At 38.6% G+C, this 17,884-nt stretch overlaps 1 protein-coding gene across 2 annotated transcripts; it reads right to left on the bottom strand.

Annotated features, from left to right (window-relative positions):
* Nucleotides 1-4,149: 4,149 nt before the first annotated feature.
* LOC131538006 (guanylate-binding protein 4-like) lies at nucleotides 4,150-15,695 on the bottom strand. Of its 2 annotated transcripts, none has more exons than XM_058771789.1 (10): nucleotides 15,483-15,695; nucleotides 14,759-14,938; nucleotides 14,561-14,688; nucleotides 11,445-11,554; nucleotides 9,817-10,010; nucleotides 7,386-7,628; nucleotides 6,599-6,879; nucleotides 6,175-6,387; nucleotides 5,984-6,086; nucleotides 4,150-5,361 (listed from the first exon to the last, which is right to left on the bottom strand). In XM_058771789.1, exons 1-10 carry the CDS (start codon nucleotides 15,550-15,552, stop codon nucleotides 4,916-4,918), a joined length of 1,968 nt encoding a protein of 655 aa, XP_058627772.1. In that variant the 5' UTR covers nucleotides 15,553-15,695; the 3' UTR covers nucleotides 4,150-4,915. The 2 variants fall into 2 exon arrangements, with proteins under 2 accessions (XP_058627772.1, XP_058627773.1); XM_058771790.1 differs by having other exon boundaries at nucleotides 14,759-14,964; nucleotides 15,483-15,588.
* Nucleotides 15,696-17,884: the final 2,189 nt, after the last annotated feature.

The following is a 17,884-nucleotide window of genomic DNA, read 5'->3' as shown; positions in this document are numbered from 1 at the left end:
ATACAGGAGGAGCAAAATTTTTGCTGCTTTCACACCTTATCACACAGTTATTTTCATATGTCTTATTGTCGTTAAGGTGGAATTAGAATAAAATCATGCACAGAATGTATTAAAGACGCAATCCCCAGTGTTGGGGAAAGTTACTTTTAAAAGTAATGCATTACAATATCGCGTTACTCGCTAAAAAAAGTAACTAATTACGTTACTTAGCTACTTTTTATGGAAAGTAATGTTATGTTACTTTTGCGTTACTTTTTAAATATGAGCAGAGCTTGATTGTTTTTAATACAAGAAGTTATATTTATAGCAAATGTAAAAGCCCTTTCACACCAAAAAGTGTAATGAATAAACCTCAGGCTGAAAGGAAAAGTAAATTCACGTCTGTACAGTAGAACACAGGAGAAGAAGGTTCAACACTCTTCAGCAATAACAAAAACAATGAAGCCAAATTGTTAGTTTATCTAAGGTCATTTTTGCTTGTTAGTATGGTTGAACTGGATCATCAAAGGTCAGCAGCAAAGACATTGGCTAATAAAATGGGATTAGATACATTCTGAGGCATATTCTGAGTTTGCATTTCACTGTTTTAATTCATTTTGATGAATACTAAATCTGTTTTTTGCCAGTGGGATGAATTAATGCACATTCACATTTAGTCTAGAACTACAGTAACATCATGTTCACACAGTGCACTGTCAGTCAATAAATGGGATAAAAAGTAATGCGTTACTTTACTAGTAATATTATGTAACTCGCGTTACTTGTAATGCTTTACCCCCAACACTGACAATCACACTGTAAAAATTACTTGTTGGTTTAACTTTAAGCAGCCTAACCTGGTTGCCTTAAAATTGAGTACATTAAACTAAAATGCAATCCTGAACCACAAAAGCAGTCATAAGTAGCACGGGTATAACCATACATCAATGGGAAGCTAACGTAATATTTTGCAGCACCAATGCCTCACTTCCCTGGTAATGATGCCTTTCGGAAACTGACAAAACCATTGTGTATAATGTGGGAGATTATTCATATGATGATTATAGACTGCTCAGAAAGTTAATGTAAAACTTGATCATCACACCAAGTCACTTAAACCGTAGGGAAATCAATCTGTCCAGTTAAAAATCTTCAGTTTCACCAAAGTGACGACAGGTGCACTGGAGAGGCAACAGAGTGGTTTTGCAGGTGGTGGCCACAGATAATTGCTCTCTCCTTGTCTTTTGACTGATTTGTCTGTAGTATTGTGTTTTGTTGGGTATCATGAGACATTTCAGGTTGCACAGGCAGCCCAGCTCCTCCTGTTACTATTGATGTTTTTGTCCTCAGACCATCATATGACTGCTGAACTCAAGTCATTGATTTATTCTCTCAAATGTTTTCTTCAGACCATCATATGAACGTTGACCGCAGGTCATCATTGATTTATTCTCTCGCATGATGTCGTCTTCAGATGACTTAGGGTCAACATTCATATGATGGTCTGAGGATAACATCACGTAGAAGAATAAATCAACTATGACCCTAAGCTCCACCAACACCAATAACAGAGTTTATGCTTTGTTAGCCAAGACTAGATATTTTGCTAATTGAAAGTTTGATTAGTTTTGGCTTGGTTGTTTGCTAGCGAGCTAAGTTTTATTTATTTATTTAAGCACACTATATAAAAAAAATCAGTATCTAAATATTAATATTTAATTCAATTTTTACTCTTTTTAAAAAATTTTACTTGAATTTTTACTTTACTTTTGGGGGAAAAAAATCTTGTTTTACCTTTGAATTAAGATTAGTATTAAGATTATACCACTTCGAATAACTGTACTTTGATAAATGTGGCGGCTGAAAACAATCGTCATCTGAATATCACGCCCCTAAAAACACCATGGTTTTGAAGCCTCGCCCCTAGAGTTTACGACACGGAGAAACAAAACCCGGCCAAAAAGAGGAAGTAATCTCATGAAAGAGAAACTGATCTTACTCCAAAAACACCCGTTGATCTTATAATTGCAAACATTTACGTTTCTCAGAACAGGTGAGAACTAATGAGTAAACATGGAAACAAACGAGGGAGTAATCAGAATCTGTGGAAAGATTAAAGATGATTAAGAACACAGACAAAATGGGAACAAGGAAAACCAAACTGCAAAGAAACTAAACAGACAGAGACTGTGACAGGAGATGTCTAGTAGAAGAAGGCTGTAACTACAAAAGACCTTTTGTACATCCCACCACAAGAGCTCACATGCAACATGGCAGACATTTAAAACAGATGTGTTTATGTGAAATTTGTGTGTTTTTGACATAGCCTTGTGTTTATTTAAGCACAATACGACATGAAAGAGAACATAGTTTAGAACTGACAGACTGACAGCCAGCTTTCTGTGTGCGTGCTTCAGATGTGTGCGCTGAGAAAACCCTATATCAGAAGTTACATGGCTTTAAAACACGTGCAAATAATAAACTTCCATGATGTCCTGCAATGTCACGTGACCGTGACAGACATGATAATCAAAACCAAACAGATGTTTTGTTTTGGCAGAGTATTTGAGTATCTGGAAAAGGGGGCAGGGAGTAGCAGCTCATTTGCATTTAAAGAGACATGCACGAAAACAGCCTGTTTCTGATTCCACTTAAAATAGGCATTTTTAAAATGGTATAATAAATCATCTGTGGGGTATTTTGAGCTGAAACTTCACAGACACATTCTAGGGACACTTGAGAGTTTTATTGCATCCTATAGAAAGGGGCATTATAGGTCCCATCTAATATTGCTGTGAAAATGGGTTATTGACATTCTGAAAATCCAAACTGTTAACCATTTCAGATCTGTGGCCAACAAACAAAATGCGGGTGGACTTTTTTGACTCATTCAGCTCATTCGCTTATATTTAATTAACAAAATCATTTTCAAATGTTTTGCTCCCTTCATACTGGAAACTAGTATTTTGATCATATTACTTATATTGACATTTATGCATTTAGCAGAAGCAGTGCATTCAGGCTATACATATTTATCATATTACTTAACATATCACAACCTCGATATTTGTTTTAGTCTTTTGAGGGGAACTTCCCTAAACCGGAAGTGCCCTCCATCATGTAAAACGCAGTAGCCTCGTTAGGAAAAAGGCAATTAGCAGCTAATGAATTTGAAGTCTCTCACATTCACAGAAAAGACCTTCTGTATTGCAAAAAAGGTGGAAAGCATTCTCAATTCTCTCTACCCCTTTCTTGTGTGCCACTGGCTATGTGAAAGTTCAATGCTGATGCTCTGTAGTGGATTCACACATCCATGAGCGTGGTGTTTCTCTGAATGGGACACGTCACAGCATGCCCAGCGTGAATGCTTTAATCTGTTCAAAATGGAAATGCTCTGCTTGCACAGAATGCATGGATCCGGGGATAGAGCAGATATTATGTGGAGCGTGAGGGAACTTTTGGGAAATCATTCAAAGAAAGATGTTTGTAAATGCATCACTTGTCTTGAAGAAACAGTTTGCATTGTGTCCCCCTGAAAACTTGCCCAGTTGTCCATTTAGTTAATCAGCCTATGCTACATTTTGAGCCTAAAAGGCTGATAATTTTGCACATGCAAACTTATGTTGCATATTTTGACGAGCTCCCTTGACGTCATAATATTTATTTGTATAGTTCAATGGAGTATACAGACATCAGATTCAGTGAAAAGATGAGAACGTAAATGTGTAATTAACTGAATATTTGTCTCAATTCACCCTTCCCCGGGAGTTTGATTGACAGGGGATCTGACCAATCATAACACAAAATCTGCCATTTTGTCTGTCAAACAAACCAGAAAGGAGAGTAGATTAAGTTCAGTGGACTTGAACTTGAAAAATGGTGTGTATTGTCTCTCTGTGGTTGAAATGATATACGAAATACCTTCTGTTGTTCATTCATGTTTATTTCGTGTTATAACTAGTAAAAAAGAAGATCAGTTCACGTGCTGCTAGATCTGAGACGCAACAGAGATACATCACAACTAGGGTTGCAAAAAGGTGGAATTTTTCAGGATTCTTGGGAATCTTCTGGGGATTTTTGGAAAGTTTCCACTGCTTTGCAACCCTAGTCACAAAACAGATTAGAGAGCCACAAAACCGGAAACTAAGGGGGGCGGGTCTTTGCAAAGGGTAATTGTAGTAATTGTTTTATTGTTTTTAAAATATAATTATCTGCAGTTATAATGGGTTATTCACATCCTGAAAATCCAAACTGTTAACCATTTCAGATCTGTGGCCAACAAACAAAATGCGGGTAGACTTTTTTGAGTCGTTGCCCTCAGCTCATTCGCTTATATTTAATTAACAAAATCATTTTCAAATGTTTTGCTCTCTTCATACTGGAAACTAGTATTTTGCTCATATTACTTACATTTATCATATTACTTAACATATCACAACCTTATGATTTTGAAATGATTTGTTTTAGTCTTTTGAGGGGAACTTCCCCAAACCGGAAGTGCCCTCCATCATTTAAAACGCAGTAGCCTCGTTAGGAAAAAGGCAATTAGCAGCTAATGAATTTGAAGTCTCTCACAGAAAAGAGCTTCTGTATTGCAAAAAAGGTGGATAGCTATGTAATTTTGTGATGTTTTGAGCTGAAAATTAAGTTAAAAACGTACTCCGTTACACTCTACCACTTTCTTGTGTGCCAAGTTTCCGGACATTTTCCACCGCTTTGCAACCCTAATCACAAAACACATTAGAGAGCAACAAAACCGGAAACTAAGGAGGACAGGTCTTTGCAAAGGGTCAATTACTACTCAATTACTGTAGTTTAACTGTATATGGAGTCAATACTTTCAATGCTGTTATATGTAGAGGTACAGAATCATTTTACAGTAAGTAAATTGCATTGTACAATTACATGCCTCTGATGATCACAGAGTTAATGCATTTCACAAGATGCAACATCCATCTGAAGAGCGCGCACTCATCTGCCGCTGTAAAGCCTGCATCTGTTCACTGTGCTGCTGCATCATCATAGCCATAGACTCCTCATGTCTCTTGTTGGAGTTTTCTAACAGCTCTGCAAACTCTCGAGCTCTGTTACTCTCAGCTTCAGTGTTCTGTCTCTTGAACTCCTCCATCTCCTGGCTCATCCTGTCAGCCTTGTCCTGAAAGCCCTTCTCCAGCAGAGCGGCCTGCTCCCTCAGTTTGCTGTCCATGGCTCGCTCTGCCTCCTCTTTCTGAAGCTTCATCTCCTCATCCATCTTCTCCCTCATCTGTCTCATCCTCTCTTCATTACTGTGTTTTTCTGCTTCCATCTTCTCTTGTAACTGTCGCTGCTCCTCCTCTTTAGCTTTGATTTCCTGCTGCAGGAGTATGGCTTTCTCTGTTTCCTCTGGTCATTGACAAAAAGAAGAGGAAGGAAAGAGATGCTTTACAGATTTGCTTTACAAAAGACTCAAACCATGAGATTAACGGTCTGTTTTATTTTAAGGCAGATATAAACTGCAAGGTAAAATATTTTAAATGATTCATTCCACTTCTGTGAAAGACTTTGTTTTCATCTATGGAGTGTTTTTTTCAGTCAATAACATACTGAATGTAAGATTCAGGTTCTGGCCCGACAACTAAGTTACACCTGATTTAGAACAATTAAAACAGAGCCTGAGGAGTTACAGGTACTGGCCTGAATCACACTGTTCTTGATTCACGGTAATGGCATGAATAGCCCCCTGAAATCTACACCTGGGACTGCAGTTGTTATCTGAATGATGTTATCTGTTCTCTGAAAGCAAAATTATTCTTGGACCCTTGAAACTGCTTCTACCATTTAGTGAAAGTGACGTGACATACAGCCAAGTATGGTGACCCATACTCAGAATTCACTCCCCCCCACCTACAATCCCTGCTGGACCTGAGACTCGAACCCACAACCTTTGGATTACGTGTCCGACTCTCTAACCATTAGGCCACATTTATTGCTACCTGGTCAGAATTTAAGAATGGGGAACTCTTACCTTTAATCTTTTTTTCCTTCTCAGTCAGTTTTTTGTCGGCCTGCAGAATAGCTTTAGAATCCACAGACTTCTGCTTCAGAAACACCTCTAAGACCGCATCAGCCTGTTGACACGCACAGAAGCTATATCAGAACATCTCATAGACTTTCATCGTTTTAAAATGTCATTAAGTTTCGCAATATAGACAAGACCTTGACTTCTTTATTGGTCTGGCTGTTGTATTTCTTCACAATGTCCTCCAGATCCTTGCAGAAGAGATCATAGCCACCAGATTTAGCATAGATGCCCTGTTTGAGTTTTTCATTCATTGTTGCTGTGAGGGATGACAGGAGATCCTCGCATCTTTTCTTTGAAGCTTGCTCATTTTGGCACAGGTATCCATCAAAGAGTTTATTAACTTTCTCCTAAAAACATACAGACAGTGTTTCAGTTCTTTGGTGACTTAGGGCTTGCTATTTGGTCTGACTTGTTCATTCGGAATAACACTGTCAGCACAGAATGACATATATGAGAAGATGGAATCAGTGAGAATGGCCAGATCTCATTCACTACTATGAAAGAACATCTCTCTATCCGTAAGCTCAAAGCACCTCCTCAGAGAGAGATCCAGCTAACCTCTAGAGATTTCAGGTGCTTCCCGTCAGTGTCCCTGAAAGATCGAGTCATGAAGGTTTGGGTTGCCATGCCACTGAGACGTTGGTGTTCGGAGGACACAACCTTTAATTCCAGAGGGAAGGAGTTCTTCAGCTTCTCCATTCCACTCTGGTACACCTCAAGCCCCTCCTTCACCGCAGCTTGATTCTCAATCATTGCCATGGCGATCACAGCATTCTCCAGACACGGCACAGCCCCACTAGAGATGGTGTCTGTGAATGTTTTTGCCAGATGACCCAGAACTTTAAAAGAAGGAAAGAGGTCAAACAAAATGATTGAGCAATAGATATTCCACTGAAAGCACATATGTGACCCTGGACCACAAAACGTCTTAAGTCGCTGGGGTATATTTGCAGCAATAGCCAAAAATACATTGTATGGGTCAAAATTATCCATTTTTCTTTTATGCCAAAAATCATTAGAATATTAAGTAAAGATCATGTTCCATGAAGATATTTAGTGAATTTCCTACTGTAAATATATCAAAACTTCATTTTTCATCAATAATATGCATAGCTAAGAACTTCATTTGGACAAATTTAAAGGCGATTTTCTCAGTATTTTGATTTTTTTGCACCCTCAGATTCCAGATTTTCAAATAGTCTTATCTCGGCCAAATATCGTCCTATCCTAGCAAACCATACATCAGTTTATTCAGCTTTCAGATGATCTATAAATCTCAATTTCAAAACATCGACACTTATGACTGGTTTTGTGGTCCAGCTTTTCAAATGTCCTTCTGAATCACCTCTGCCAGTGACTGTGTATCCATCTTTCAGCTTCTTCACATCACTCTTGTCAAAGACAAACTTGCAGAAACGTCCTGTAACCTCCAGGAACTCAGAGGAAAGTTCAGCAGGATCCAGTCTCTCCAGACGAGACACGTTCTCTGGGGCGGTTGGAAACGGGAACGTGAAGCACGTCCTGGAGGGGAAGAATTTTTGGATGCACTCCCTGGGAAGGTTGTACTCCATCACTTTTTTGGATGTTCCTAGAAGAGATGAACTCAAACTGTAGCTTTTCTCAGTTCTAGAGATTTGTAAAGTTAAAAAAAGAGTGTATGTCCTTTGAGCAGAGTGTAGCTGATTCAGCTACTGTTCTGGGCCACATTGTCACTGGACATTTTTTTCTCCACTTTGAACTAGTGCTGTCAAACGATTAATCGCATCCAAAATAAATGTTTTTGTTTACACGATTTATGTATGTGTACTGTTTATTATATATACATGTGTTTGTATTTATACATAATAAATATACACAGTACACACTCATATTTTACGTAAACAAAAACTTTTATTTTGGATGCGATTAACTGTTTGACAGCACTACTTTGAACCCATTCTATCCACAGTGTATTATAAATTCATGCTATTCTCTAGGTGTCCAATCCTGCTCTTGGAGGGCCAATGTTCTGCAGACTTTAGCTCCAACCCCAGTTAAATACATCTGAAGCAGCTAATCAAGGTCTTACTAGGCATACTAGAAACTTCCAGGCAGGTGTGTTGAGGCAAGATGGAGCTAAACCCTGCAAGACAGTGGCCCTCCAGGAGTTTTGGGCACTGTAACTGAACACTGGTTCAGGGAGTAGATATGTTGACTAGGAGATAGAGGATTCCCAGCTTGAATCCCAGTTTCACCTAACCAATTAATGAAGTAGAGCCCTGCACGGGCCTCAAATTTAGGCCCGAGGCAATCAAGCCCTAGCCTGGCCCGTGTCCGACAGCTTATCAGAATTACCAGCCTGAGCCCAAATTTTTTTCCCCTTCTCCCAAAACAGGTTATACTACTGTTTCAGCTATTAAAATATTTCGTTTCGGTTTTTTTTTTAAATTGCCTATACGTAGCCTATACGTTTTTGTTTTTTAAAGCAACGACCAAGCGGCCAGCGGCAGACAGTGAGTTGATCACAGCCTATGTTTGATCAATTTAGCCTTCTCAAATCCTGAATTCCCTAAAATAAAATCTATAGATATAAAACAGTTCAAGCATATAACAATGTTTAAACGTTAAACCTAGATAAATGTGAGCTGTATCCAATAGTTTGTACGGAGAGTGGAAAAAAGGACATGGAGGCACCAGGGCAATCACTTGCATTTTTTACAGTGGAAACAACTTAAAATACGCCGTCATTTTTGCTCATAAACGTAAGAGTAATACATCATTTGGAACTGTATAGGGTCTACTTTTATTTGTGTGCACTCACAATATCAACAAAACGTTGTGCTTTTATAAAATAAAGAAAACAAACATGATGCGCTTTCTGCCGTCTCGTCTTGAACAGGAGCGCTTCACAAAAATGAACTGAAACTCAGCAAATACATGCCTCACAGACATGATAAATATAATATAATCTATAGAAAGCTTTAAATTACTACTGAATGAAATAAAACAAATTGAAAACAAAAACGCTTTCATTATAATCATAATCCGAAAAGATGCACTTCTCTCTAAAGGCGTGTCTAATGAGGAGACGGCGAGTCAGGATCATCATCTTCATCTTTGCGACACTGACACAGAAAACACTAGTTTATTAGTAAATAATTCAAATATCTCCTTACTATTTCCCCTGGACACATTCAGTGGTAATTACTTTTGCCAAGGCTTTGGGCAAGACACTGAACATCACTTGCTCCTGATGGCTGGGTTATAGCACCTTGCATGGTAGCCTCCACCACTTTTAGGCAGATCTGACTTGACTCTGGCTGATTCATTTATTTTAAATGGATTTCTGAAAAACACATAGATGGCTAACAATGTTCTGTTTCTAAACAGTGATAAGACTGAAGTTATGCTTCTCAGCTTACCTCACCAGCTCCATAACACTGGCTCCATACCTCTAACTAGTGATGGCTCTGTACTAGAGTTTAAAATAAAACTGAATCTCGTGGTAATCTTGGATTCATTTTTGACATTTCACCCCCATGTGAAACACAGTTAAGACTGCAAAGTTGCATCCTATGCTATCATTTTCAGTAGCAGAAAAACTGATTTGAAACTGATGTCTTTTTCTTTAGATACGTCAATTTGAACAAAACATAAATAGAACCAGAATAAGTGATCTAAGTGTAAGAAAGATCTGTTGATAAACCATTAAGTTTGGAAAAACTCATTACAAGAGCTCATTGTGATAGTGATTGTGAGGATTCTTAAAATAATCTTTTGTACCATATTTAAATTACCATGTTTCAGCTTCAGAGCAAACTCTAGATATTCATTCTCTGTTGCATCTTTGCCATCAATCTTTCGCTCCAGGGTGAAGTCCCTCACTGCCCAGATGAAACTAGGGAAGAACTTCACAAACTCATTTGAATCATCAACATCCTCGTCTGACGATGATTTGACCTTGATGCACTCTGTTAGTTCAGTAACATATCTGACAGTTTGTTTAGGTATGAACACAAAGTGACTGTCCAACACGGTTCCATTAGTATTTGTATGTATTTTACATTAAGTGTGGTTCTACCACGTACATTTACATAGACAATAAAATGTATAATATTGATTTAACAGCATTTAAAACATAATTTATGAATGAACAACTTTACAGAATTACACATTTACAAATCCTTATTTAATCTATGAATGGAAGTGCCTTATGGAATTCATTGGTTGATTCTGTCGTATTTATGATCAGTGAGATTATGTTTTCAATTGTATTTAACACAGTTGAGTCATTTACTTAATTATAACATTTAATTCTGTTCTTTATGACTTCTGGTGCCAATTATACATACTTATGTATTGCATAATTTACCTTAAAATCCTACAATGAATAGAATTTCTGTAATTGTTTAAACATTTAATTATTTTATTTATGTAATACTGTTACATTTGTAGTTGTATTGTTTTATTTGTTTGATTGTTTTTGCACAAAAATAGAAATTTGACAACAGGTTTGCTTTGCTGTAAATGATAAATAGGCAACTGACTTTACAATTCGCATGACCCATGAAACTATAGTTTTAATATAATTATTAAAAAAATACTACAAGATCATTGTACTTGTTTTTAGCTATTTCCTTGTTCTTATATTTCACTGTTTATAATTGTGTTATTTGTAACTGTATAATGTCTTTATGTAGATGCAGGCAGTATGAGGACACTGTGGTCCTCTGGTTCAAGGAAATCTCTCTGGAAATGTAAAACTACATAGAGAACAGATAGGCAGTCCTGTGTTGTGTGGATATATAGAGTTGGCATGGCCAGTGTGTCTGCAGCGAGTGAAGCAGTGCGCTGCACACACTCTGCCCTGCTGCCAATACGGCTCTTACTAAACTGCTGTCATTCTTAAAGAACCGGTACTGGTAAAATGAGGAATCACACTGTTTTTAAAAGAAGTGTATTGCGATACCTTTTCAGTACCAGTATGTCGTGCAACACTACTCTATACATCACTATACTGTTGTATAGCACCAGACAGCACTTAAAATGAAACTGTGTTTGGACTACTTTGGGACTGTTTGTTGTCACTTTTGGAATAAGTTATTGTGATTACACTTGCCAGTCTATCATGTCTTTTTTCTTTATATTGTGTATACTTGAATTGTTAGGTTTAGAGATTGAAGAGGGTTTAGCTGCCAAAAACTGCATAATGGAATATTGCAATTAAAGTTCTGCCAGCCATGTTTTTACATTGTAAAACTATGTAACTATATAAATATATTTTTGACATTAAGCATTCACAAAGCAAGCACATTTGCACGTTTTTCCTGTGAAAAATGGTGGTAAACATCTGAACAATCTCTTTCTTTTGCAAATGAATAAATAAATAAATTAATTAAATCTAGATAAATGTTCAGAAGGATACTGCAGCTCCTCTACAGCCCTGTTGTCGATCGTCCCTCGACTGTTGTAGACCAGAGTGCTGCTCAGTAACACAGCCAGACAGAAGATGTTGGTGTCATGCTTCGAGTCCCCCTAAGATGCAGAACCACATTTGTGAAGTTAGAATAGTAAACTGGAAATAGCCTTGAATTTACATTCACATTCGACTCAATGAAAGGTACTCACACAGCTACAGGCTATTACATTTAGTGCTCCATTTAAGCAGGTCGAGATGTCCCCGCCTCCACTTTACAGCAAACTAGCAAGCTGCGCTAGACTGAAAACATCTGTCCATTCTCAACAGCCAACAACACGCTGAATGCGTGACCAAAATAAAAAATGCACTTGGAAAATAAGTTCGGACCGCTCATTTGCATACCGAGCTGGTTGACAGCTGTTATTGCACAGTCACCCTTTTAGATTGACTATCTGTAATACTATGTAATAGGGATGTAGTGATATCAAAATCTCATGATAAGATAATATCATGCTATTAAGTCCACGGTACGGTATCTATTGCAATATTTAAAAAAAAAAATTCAAAATACAAATGAAGACTTGGAAAAAAAGTGCCATAAAACAGTGATTGAACATTACAATGATGAACAAATGAACCACATCATATCCTGTCCTCTTTTCTTTATTCTCAAATCATAACTGTTGCTTAGAGATAAGAGGTATAGTATGAGGTAACGAGTAACATCATTATTTTTTCTAACATTCTCGATGCTACTACCTAACTACCTCGTAGATTAGGAATCAACTTTAAAGTGCAAAAAAACTGTCAAGTCAGACTGAAACAGGAACTTCAGGTATAGTGTTTTCAGTTTTCATAATCAATAATCAAACCCAGTAGTAAATAAATAATTCAAGTTTCCGTTTAGTTTGTCAACTTTTAAGAACTAAAGCAAAAATGAACTCTCAGACAATCATGTTTTGAGGATTCTGTGTCACTCCCTCAATTGACCTATTTTAAGGCCTCTTTTCTTTTGCCTCCAATCACAAGCTGTTGCTTTGTTGTGCTAGAAAAGCAACAGTTGTGAATGAAGGGTCAAGACAAGAGGGTGGGCTTTGAGATGGGTCAATTCTTGAAAACAAAAACAACCCCGAAAAAAAAAAAAATAGCAGCTTACTTATTGCAGCTGGACCTAGAGCTGAATAAGTATATCAGCTCACTCACACATTCGCCCACTCACCTCATTCACTCATTTACTCACTGACTCGCTCACTCACTCTGAGACAGGTTTTCTAGGAAAATAAGCATATCAACATTTTCAGGTAGAAGCTGGGATCTCTGGGCATTTACAATGTCCCCTGCTGTTGAAAAAACCCTCTCACTTGAAGAGATATGACTTGGCCAAGGTTGACGGCAGTGGGTAACGATGTGCGTTGCTTCTCCACCACTCGAGAGGACAAGCAGAGAGTGAGATAGAGGTCTCTTTGCGGTACGAGTCAATGACTTCTGCTGTCCACCTGAATAAAAGAACCCCCAAGGAGATCTTCAAGAGCAGTCTTTTTGGATGGAGGAGAGTCCTCATATCTTCACGATACTTTTCAGGGTGATGATTTAACATGGCTCTTCATGTTTGTCATATAAATCGCCAACATGTATTTCACCGCAGCCTTGCAGTGTTTGCATATCGTTTTTTGTCAGTCCGTCACCTTTTCTCCTTTCTCGTTTCTTTTCACGAGGAAACCAAAATGCCTCCACACTTCAGATGTAAATTAGCTTTTGCGTCCACAATTTCCCAGTCTCTCTCTTCTCCTTCCCCAATAGCAGCATCTGCCATTTTGGATATGATGGGTACGCATGGGTCGATGGGAATTGTAGTTCTCACTTCCCTCCGCGCTGCTCCACTGGGCTGAAAAATCTACACTTTTTGCCCAGAAGACTTGTCGTTTCATATCGTCATGTGACCACGATAATATCGAGACAATTTTGATATCACGATACCACAAAATTGATAATATCGTTACATCCCTAATATCTATAGATTTTGTGTTAGGCAAGTCGTGATGATTTAAGAAGGCAAAATTGATCAAACAGACTATGATCAACTCGCTGTCTGCCGCTGACCACTTGGTCGTTACTTTAAAAACAAAAACGTATATTTAACGAACAAAAAATGCTTCTTTTTCTAAATTAACTTAAAGGAAAACTCCACTTTTTTTGGAAATAGGCTCATTCTCCAACTCCCCCAGAGTTAATAAGTTGAGTTTTACCGTTTTTGAATCCATTCAGCTGATCTCCGGGTCTGGCGATAGCACTTTTAGCATAGCTTAGCATAGATCATTGAATCCTATTAGACCAGTAGCATCGCGTTCAAAAATAACCAAAGAGTTTCGATAGTTTTCCTATTTAAAACTTGACTCTTCTGTAGCTATATCGTGTACTAAGACCGGCGGAAAATGAAAAGTTGCGATTTTCTAGGCCGATATGATTAGGAACTATACTCCCAGTCCGGCGTAATAATCAAGGAACTTTGCTGCGTAGCAGGCGCAGTGATATTACGCAGCGCCTGAAAGTAGTCCCCAGCTATATTATAACTAGGTACCTGGCTGGGGACTACTTTCAGGCCCTTGCGTAATATCACTGCGCCTGCTGCGGCCATGGTACGGCAGCAAAGTTCCTTGATTATTACGCCGGACTGGGAGTATAGTATAAAAACTCAACTTATTAACTCTGGGGGAGTTGGAGAATGAGCCTATTTCCAAAAAAAGTGGAGTGTTCCTTTAATTAAAAAAAAAAAAAAAGGAAATATGATCACTTTGCCATTACAAACAAAATTGAACTACTTTAACAGCTGAAACAGTAGTATAAGCTGTTTTGAGAGAAGTGGGAAAAAAGACATTATTCTGATAAGTTGTTGGACAAGGGCCGGGCTAGGGCCTATATCGGAGGCCCGTGCAGGGCTCTACTGTGGGGTATTTGAGCTAAAACTTCATGTACACACTCTGGGGACATCAGAGGCTAATTTTACATCTTGTAAAAAGGGGCATAATAGGTCACCTTTAAGGTTATCTCTGCTGCAGAAGTGAAAGTGTTATTGGACTCTTGGGCACTAGTAATTTGGTAATTTGGTAAATTTGTTACTTCACCTTGTCCACGTCCCCGAGTCCCTCGGTGTCCAGCAGCACCAGAGTGGTTTCTGCTTTAGTGGGGTGAGGCACGCACCACATCCAGATGCCCTTCGTCTTGGACTCGATTGTGCTGCCCAGTGCAAACCCTGATAATCACACACCAGAATGACTAACATGCGTTCATTTGAAGGGCACGAGCGTTTGGATGCTGCTGACCTGTTTGCTGCCCTGCCAGTCGGTTCATCAGGTAGGACTTCCCGGTGCGGTAGAGACCCACCACGGCCACCACCACCACGGGCTGCTGGATCTGCTCCAGAACCTGCAACGCTGACTGCTGGACACACAGCTTCCCATCAGACGCCGTGTCAATCAAGCACACTGGTTTGTCCATGGCCACTGGAGACCCGAGCACATTTCACTTCCTTTAATCAACCGCATTGAGAAACGCTCCAATAATCCTGCATTACACAGTACGGTAACCCCCCACATGAGGAGCATTTCCTCTTTCTGTTCGGGGAACTTTGTGTAAAATATCGCCTTTCACTTTCACAACAAACTACACAAGCAGGCTGAATAAGATCAATGCTGTCGGATTTCTTTGTGTCCGGCTGCAGTCTATAACCAGACTGGGTTTACTTGATGCTGGTTTCTACAAGTTAATCATGTCACATAAACAAAGTCCTTTGTGCTCTTACAAAACATGGCCAGAACATCTATCAAGACAAGTCAGGCTGTAGACACACACACACACACACACACTCATTGAGTGCTAAAATGAAATCACCAACATGAAATCTCAACTACACACAGTCACACATTATCATCTGCTGGAGCAAAAACAAGCATGAAGACTGAGTGTAAAACACTGGACATTGTATTGTTTGCAGTTATAAGAGCAGCACAAGTGCTATAATGATCTGAATGAAGGAACGTCCCGTACCTGTTTGCTTTAGTTCACTCCAGTCTAACTTCAGTCTGAGTTGTCTACAGCTTCCTGATATTCTACCCATGTTTCTTAAACACACCTTCAGGTCCAGACTCTCGATGCTGATTGGTCTAGAGTGAGTTAGGGGACGTTCCTGGGCTCTCAGTATGTCTCTGGTTATTCTCTGTGGCTGATTTGAGCTCCTCCTGTTGACTGAGCAATGTGCAGTTTCACTCTTAGTTTCACTTTAAATATCAGCAGCTGCAAACTGGAAAACATGTGACAGCAGATACAAGAAGCTTGGATTGTTTCCAGAATGTGCAGCCACTTAAAAAGATTACATGTTTTTCTTTTTTGTGGTACTATATCACACAGATTGGAATGACATATTGTATATCTGAGCTATGAACAACAAAAGCTGACCAGTAATATTCCAGAAATAAGAAGAGTACAGAATATTGTCATTTTTAACCTGTGATAAACCTTGTTTCTGATGTAATGGAATGGAATTTCCCAATAACTTTTCCCTCCAGTGTATCAGACACTATGAAAAGAATTGGGAAATTTTAATGTGTACTTATGACTCCATCAGTACTGCATGGCAATAACAACACAAGAGTCCAGGAAACTCTTTTACTCACAAACTGTGTACCATAGAATGTGTTAAAGGGGTCATATGACATTGCTAAAAAGAACATTATTTTGTGTATTTGGTGTAATGCAATGTTTTTAGACTAAAACAATAAAACCCATTATAAACAAGGCATTTGTTGCATCCAGTGGGGACATAATTACTGATTATAATGACTTATACTGTCTTTTTACGCGTCGCGTTGCATCGCGCCGTGTAAACATTTCTAATTGTGTCCTCTTTTGGAAGCCCAAACTAAGTACTTTCGCTTTCACAATGAAACAGCATCTCCAGGACATGGAGCAACAATACTACAGTGAAAATAATAGTTCTGCCTTCTTTCTTTGCATATACATTTGGGTGGTGTTTTGCAAATCTTCCCACACCGTGACGTAGACATGTGGGGGCATGTTTAAATGAGCCGTTTTAGGAGGCGTGGACAAGTCTTAACTTTTATAAAGAATATCTCTTTGGTTTTGAGACTGAACAGCTTGTAACACTCCTAAGAGAAAGGAAAACTTGAAATCGATCATATGACCCCTTTAAATCAGTTGGTTGAGGTACAAACATCAGCTAAAAAGTAAATGATTGTTATACTACTGGGCTGGGCTTCATTTCGATTGGTTGGTTAATGTTCTAAGGTGTGCAGTTATTTTTCAGGGAAACGCACGGCTAAAGTAGTTCCAGGCAGGTCTTCACAGCATTACATGTTCATATCACTTCACCAAATGTTGTTATTTCAAAGGTCCTTACCGTTTACAATAGCAAAAGAACCAATACCCACAACAACACTGGGCAAGCATGACAAATACGACAAAGACTTGACTTGTGTGACTTCACAATCAAATGACTTCAGGTTGACAGGGAACAAGGGCACATCTGGCTGCCACTCTTCATGTGTTATTTAATGTTTATTGATTTATTTCAATGGCTATAAAGTTTAGAGCTTTGGAGCTGTTTTACTGCTGCAATGTGGGATCATGTCTTCGTTTAATTACTGTTTTTATTATCCTTGGACTTCCTCTGGTGGAGTCGACCCAGTTGTTGTAGTACTCAGGATTTATGCTATGGTGAAGTTTCTGAGGACGAGGATCGCTGGCATGGCTCTAAGATACACTGCACACCAGTTAGTGAACTTAAAAGGGAAGGATTCATATGAAGTCTGCTGGAATACTGGTGTTCTGTGACCGAATCGCTGCATACGTCACTCCTCTCGGTGCAGTTCTATCCATTCATCAACTTCTCCCATTACCAGTCTGTTCCTATATTTCAGCATAAAGCTAAAAGGCTGTTTTGCACTGGCATAAATTTTAATAACATGTGAAGTTTTCTCAGAGTCTTTGTCTCTTTCACTGCTGTCATTGCTACATAAGACTGACAAAGCCTTTCTGTCTGAATGTGCTCATTTGTTGTCAATGCTGTGCCTCAAGTTTTTAAGTATTCTTATTTTGGAGAACTTTAACTGAAAAACTCAGGTCAAAGGTCTCTCTGTCTTTATTGAGTGTTTTGATTTGTTTCAACATACTGACTGATATGCACATTACAAAGGTCACATATTATAATTTATCTTTTGCATCTCAGTTTTTCTTTCTTTCTGACCCTCATGCCATTTAATATGGAATTCACTCTTAGAAAGTTTAACTTAAGTTTTACTAGATTGGATTATTTTGCTCCTTTAAAGTAATTGGCAAGTATGTTGACACACAAGGAGTTTGTCTAATAATTAAAAGCTGAATCCAAAAAAGAACTGGCTTCTTAATCTGACTTAATCTTATCTTTTCTCAAC

The sequence above is a fragment of the Onychostoma macrolepis genome, chromosome 03, assembly GCF_012432095.1.
Source record: "Onychostoma macrolepis isolate SWU-2019 chromosome 03, ASM1243209v1, whole genome shotgun sequence".
In the NCBI taxonomy this organism is placed as follows: Eukaryota; Metazoa; Chordata; class Actinopteri; order Cypriniformes; family Cyprinidae; genus Onychostoma; species Onychostoma macrolepis.
Note: the sequence above shows the minus strand (reverse complement) of the source record. Positions and strands in the feature narration are given on the sequence as shown.